Source organism: Oryzias melastigma, linkage group LG17 (genome assembly GCF_002922805.2).
Source record: "Oryzias melastigma strain HK-1 linkage group LG17, ASM292280v2, whole genome shotgun sequence".
Classification (NCBI taxonomy): domain Eukaryota; kingdom Metazoa; phylum Chordata; class Actinopteri; order Beloniformes; family Adrianichthyidae; genus Oryzias; species Oryzias melastigma.
Genome location: NC_050528.1, coordinates 4,999,321 through 5,005,368, shown reverse-complemented (window position 1 = coordinate 5,005,368; position 6,048 = coordinate 4,999,321). Strand labels below are relative to the sequence as shown.

Here is a 6,048-nt window from a genome sequence, read left to right as displayed (position 1 = left end):
AAGCAAAATGTCCAAAACTTTTTGCAATTCTAAAATAAACGTAATTATTTTTTTGCTTCAAATTTTCTGTTTTTTAGGTTTCAAAACTCAAAATTTCAGTTTCCTCCCCAAATTTTTCTGTTTAAAATCTTTTTTTACTTTCAACTCTTTTTTTTCGTTTTAAAATCTGAGACGGGCTAGGACAGTGTTTTAGACGCGTGGTTTGTGCTCGATAAAACTGCTTTTAACATCCGTCTTGGGACAACTGATAGTACGGACAATACTACCATTTTCTGACCGTAATTATCACAGCTCTAGAAGTCAGTGAATGCACCGGGACTGAAGTTACCACCTTCATTGATTTTGATTGGTCCTTTGTGTTAGCCCTGTCCCAATGTGCGAAAACAGGGCCAAAAGTTTTTAAACTGAAATTTTCAGATTAGAAAATGAAAAAAAAAATGTTTGAAACTGAAAAAAAAAAGGTTTGAACTTTAAATTTCGAGTTTTGAAACCTAAAAAACAGAACATTTAAAGGTGAAGATAATTACTTTTATTTTGGAATTGCAAAAATTTAGGGAAAATGTACATTTTTTTTGGCCAAACACCAATATTTTTTTTAAAATGTTTTATTTGGGTTTCAAATATTTATGGCCCCAACATAGCTCCATATCTTGGACAATTTTGCTTATGTTTCTCTAAAACTCTATGGCTGTTGATTAAGGCTGATTCTTCTGTTTCTACCAATCTCTTGGATAAGTCATGCACAAAACACGAGACATTTGCTACATAAGCTAACAGCAAACTTTATACAAACAGCAGAAATGGCAGTGAAAACAATAAAAAATTGGCAGTCTGGTTTTTAACATTCTCTGTAGCAGGTGGCTGATGGGAAGAAAGTCTGGGAATCCTTCAGATGAACTCACAAAAGTGATAACGAGCTTTTTGAGCCTCATTGCTCGGCGACGGCTCGTTTGACGTCGGTCACCCCCTTCAGTCCATCCTGACTCGTCTCCTCACATGACTGTCTCCCGCTCCTCCTCAACGACAGGCGAGGGTTTGTTGTCCTCGGCGGGCCGGGCGCGAGCACACTGCTCCTCTTTGGGAATGTGCAGCTCCTGTCCCGATGAAGGTACGGAGTTCTCGGACACCGAGCCGTTCTTCACGTAGCCCGGCAGGGTTCTGTGTCCGTTCACAGGTGCCGGTCCCAGCCTGGTGGTGAGGTGGAGGGCCAGTGGTCCTCTGGCAGTGACATTGGTAACACTGGTGTGCGATACCATGGGTCCATAGCTGTAGGTGTTACTGCCGCTTCTAGCTTTTCTTTTGAAGTCCAGAGCCAGAGTTCTCCTGTTCCAGGACTTTTTGATCTCAGCTTGCACCTTAAATGAAAAGCAATACAAGATTAAATTCAAGCTGCGAGCGGCGTTGTATGGCGCTACCCTCCCCCGCACTCGTAGCAGCTGCTGCACGCCCCTCCCCCTCTGCCCCTGCCACTCTGGTCAGAGAAGTCACAAATTCAACTTTTTCAAAATGGTGGCTTTTCTGTTGTTTCATCTCCATAGCAACCATTTGATATTTTGGTCACTTTGGAGTGACAAACAGGTTGATGTCATTTTTAAAAGAATCGGCACATGTAAATGTTTGGATTTCCTTGGCAACAGAGGTTTTTCTTAACCACTCCCACATTCCTAATATGTTCATATCATATGTTCATATCATATGTTATATCAATTCATTCAGCTTAAGCCAGGGATTCATGAATTACATTTTCACATTATTCTGGTAAAAATCTGGTCATTTTGAAGGCTCAGAAGAAAATAGTTTATTGGCTTCTGCAGGATTAAGAGATTATCGATCAAAAAAAGCACAAAAGTAAAACTTCTGACTCCTTACCTCGCCGTTGCAAAAGCAGTAGATGATCGCAACTAAGAATCCCTGAAAAAGAATACCCAGACACTTTACTTAAAAACCCCAGCACCGAATGGGACATTTCAGCAGCATTATTTAACATAATGTCTGATCATTTCAATCACAGTCGTCCGTATCATTTGGCTCATCTTAATTTGGACCTTACCACTTACGAGCAACTTAACAATTCTTTATTATTATTTTTTTTCCTTTCATGAAGCATCAGGGACAATGAGCAAGTTTGTCTGTTTTTTTAGCGATAACTCTAACCCCGAGGGTTTGTCAAATCCCCATCAGATCAACCACATATTTGTAGAATGAAAGGACACGGACGGCTCTCAGAAATCATTTAACATTTCTGCATCAACAGCTTTACCTGGAAGGAGTTGAAAAGCATCTCGTAGTGCATCTGGATCAACCATGGAATTCCAGACACCTCTGTGTATGGCATGGCGTTGAAGATGATGTAATGGACGCCGAACAGCGGCATCAGCACCAAGGTGGACTTCAGCAGCTTCCTGCAAAATGTTTCCGTTTTTAATTGAACTCAAACAAGTAACTATGACTGACAAATAAAACTCACAAAAATCAAAATAAAGTGACAAAACCTCTTTTTCCGCTCAGTTTATAATGTCAGTAAGAACTAGCTGTTAATTGGTGGTGGAGATCTGATGCCTGCAAGATCAAAAACCTTCAGAGAGGGCTTCTCATTGGATTCCCGACTAATTAAAATGTCTCTAAAATCCCTCATGAGGCTGAAGGAGTTAGCCGACTGTGAAGCTATGGTCCACCGCTTTCCTTCCTTCAGGAAAGACCAATCTTATAGCACGGCTTTATGTCCACACAGCAAAAACGTAAAAAGAAAAATTATCTTCAAACAATCATGTTTTTTTTGCAAACTACAGGACTACCTAGAAAAATAAATACCAAAAAGGGGAGAAGATCCGTTATCTGTGGTGGAACCAGCTCTCTCTTCATTTCAGAAAACAAACATCTCCATCGCTGAGGCCAGACTTTTTACTCTTTTTATTTATGAAGCCTAAAGTTGGTCTCTTATCACTTAATCTCTTATCTCACCACACAATGTTTGTATGCACAGAAATATAAAAAACAATAAAAAAAATTGAGACCAAGTCTGATAAGTCCAAATACATCCTGAAAAATAAACCAAAAGCAGCTCGCAAATCTTCAGGCATCAAAGACATGAACATGGTCTCCAGTCAGCTGACCAACTCTGAACGGACATGAGATGCAAGTAGAAGATGGATCAGTATTTTTAAGAAGTCATTTTCACTTTTTAAATCATGAATAATATCTAATAAGAAGTATTTGAAATAATTTTGCTTTAAAGGGCTTAAATCATGCTATTCTAAAACTTTTAGAGTAAAATATATCTATATATATGATCATATATTACTTTTGGGACACTAAAGAATTTTTTTTTCCTACCCGGAAGTAAAACAACTTGATCTCTGAGACTCCGCCTTTCGCTCCTGGAGGGTGACACCCATTTAAAGGGCCTATGCCATGCAAAATCAGTATTTTAAGCTTTTAAGTTTATCATAATGTTCATTCTTCACTGTAAACGACCCCAAAGCGGCATTGTGACCTGTTCACGCATTTCTCTAAAAACCTGTGCTCTGAGCACCAGCCCCTTCCAACCCATGAAAACGAGCAAGTTCTCACAAGCTGAGGTCACAAAGTGAGAAAAGCCCCTTACAGGAAGAATCTGCACTGCTAGCACCGCCCCCAGGCTCACATAAGCACCATAACACTTACAGTCAATGTGCACAGTTGGGAGGGGCTGGTGCTCAGACTGCAGGATTTTAGAGGAATGATGCGTAAATGGAGCAAGATATCGCTTTGGGGTTGTTTGTTTGTGAGGAATTAACATCATAAAACACTTAAAAGCTCAAAAAATTTGATTTTGCGTGGTATAGGCCCTTTAAGTTAATATCATTTCTTGTCTTATAATAAAAACTATCCACTATCTAACTAATCCTTGGTAAATCCTACAGTGGTGAGTACCTGTACTGTTGTCTGGTGTCACATCTTCCAGCGTTTGTTTCTCGTAGTTTTGTTGCCAAAACTCTGATGATGTTGAGAAACAGGATGAAATTAACCTGAGGAGAAAAAATACATATATGATCACATGTAATTTAAATAAATTAAGATCTCAAATACATAAATACTGCAATTGACTTCTCAGTGAGGGAAAAGTACACAGTTCGTGTGTACTCACCACCACAGCCACCAGGATGGGAACCTGATATATCCATTTTAAATTGCCTGCACTTAAGTCCCAACACCTGCATTAAACAAACATTTTTTTTAATAAAACGAATAAATGAAGCAAAAAAACTGAATTCACATTAATTCCAATTTAAGTTGGTGATTTTCTGCATTAAAATAGGATTTCATTGAAAAAGCTTCAGCCCATAATGTCATATGGAGACGTTCTCTCCATAGATTTGCAGACTAAAATGAAGAATCTTTAACTATCGGATTGTTTTAGTCCTAAAACCGCTGAACAGAAATGCTCTCCTGCTCTTCCACCGACTTGATTAAGTTTTCCTCTGCAGGTTCTGAACACAACAGCAGCTTAGCTGTGAGATCAACCGCCGCTCAGGGCAGCGGGGAAAAGGCTGAGGGATTTCAAGTTACCTTCTGGCAATTTTCCCCCGGATGATTCTGGCCATTGAAGTCATGGAAGATTAGTCAATTACTTCAGCTTGCTGTCAAACCTGTCCTCAAACTTCTTCTATGTAAATCATAGCCGGCTTTAGCTCACACGGGGGCAGAAAGAACATCTGCAGCTGCTGGAGATGTTTGTGTGGGAATTCTAAACCACCTCTCTGTTCTATAAGTATCTCAGCTTTTGCCAATGCTACTTTACTTTATCACTACTTCGTGTTATTTGCATTTATAAACAGTTAATCCTTTTTAGAATAACTGACAGCAGCTTTTATTGACTATTTTTATGGATTTTTCACAGCTTTTCAATGAACGAATTCAGACATGCGATGACATTTACCTCCTTTAGAGGGTTTACTGTACATAAAAACATGTAGACTGCTGTCATTAACCAGTAAGACTAGTGTGGTGTGGAAGATTATTTATTTAACCTAAAAAACATTTACTTTTTCTATGATACCACCTCTGTGTTCATCCAAACAGACCCAGGTTTCACACATAACAATGACAAAACACTTTATTTACATTAATTTGATTTCTATTCATTACATTTTGAGGAGAATAATTGTATCACATTTTTAGCCAATTTATGTAATTTTGGAAAAAGTTCAATCCCTTAAATCAGGGGTGTCAAACTCAATCAAACGGGCTAAACAAGATAAACATTTACTGAACACCCTAAAACTACATTTTTAAAACTTTAATAACTGTAACTTTTTAACATAATTATGAACTAGATATAAAGCATTAACTGTGATAATGCTAGTGCTGATAACTGAAGATGCTGAAATTGATAGCTATAAACGCTGAAGCTGATAGCTGAAAACATTGAAGATAAAAGCCACCCGAAATATTAGCTAAATGCAAAAATTAGCCTAAAAAAACAAAAAAAAAAATACTTAGGTTAGCCAAAACAGCTAGCATGTAGCTGAAATATTAGCTTAACTCCAAAATAGCCTAAAAAATTGTAGTAAATACCAAAATAGTCCAAAGAACTAGCAGAATGCTGATTTTTAAAACTTTAAAACTGTAACTTTTTAACTTAATTTTGAATAATTAAAAGGCAGGAATATTATTCTAGAATAAATCAACTTAAACCTCAAATAACTTTCAATATTTTAGTCTCCATAAAAATATATTTTGTCAAAATTATATAAGTTAGACATGAGCACAAGATAACATCGGGTCATTAATAACAACAAAATAAAATGATCTGGGGGGCCGGATAGAATTACCCGGAGGGCCGGATTCGGCCCCTGGGCCTTGACTTTGACACGTGTCCAATCATTTTTGGAGGCTTAATCACATGTCATCAATCTAACCAGGGGGTCTACAACCTGCAGCAACTTTCATTGTGACTCTCTGGTTAAAGAAAATAAAACACTTTCAAAAAGTAACTGCAAAGTAAAAAATAAGTTAGTAGTAAAATAAAACAAAAACAAAAATTCAAGCTTCATTATATTCAGTCAA

General features: G+C 37.7%; 1 protein-coding gene across 5 annotated transcripts in view; it reads right to left on the bottom strand.

The window, feature by feature from the left end:
* Nucleotides 1–762: 762 nt before the first annotated feature.
* Nucleotides 763–6,048, bottom strand: part of pth1r (parathyroid hormone 1 receptor) — a 92,420-nt gene continuing 87,134 nt past the window's right edge. For all 5 annotated transcript variants that reach the window (XM_024274437.2, XM_036216403.1, XM_024274438.2 and 2 more), the window contains 5 exons: nucleotides 4,127–4,193; nucleotides 3,913–4,007; nucleotides 2,261–2,402; nucleotides 1,870–1,911; nucleotides 763–1,355 (listed from right to left, as the gene is read on the bottom strand). In XM_024274437.2, the coding sequence (XP_024130205.1) occupies nucleotides 993–1,355; nucleotides 1,870–1,911; nucleotides 2,261–2,402; nucleotides 3,913–4,007; nucleotides 4,127–4,193 (709 nt within the window). In that variant the 3' untranslated portion in view covers nucleotides 763–992. The remainder of the gene's footprint in view (nucleotides 1,356–1,869; nucleotides 1,912–2,260; nucleotides 2,403–3,912; nucleotides 4,008–4,126; nucleotides 4,194–6,048) is intronic.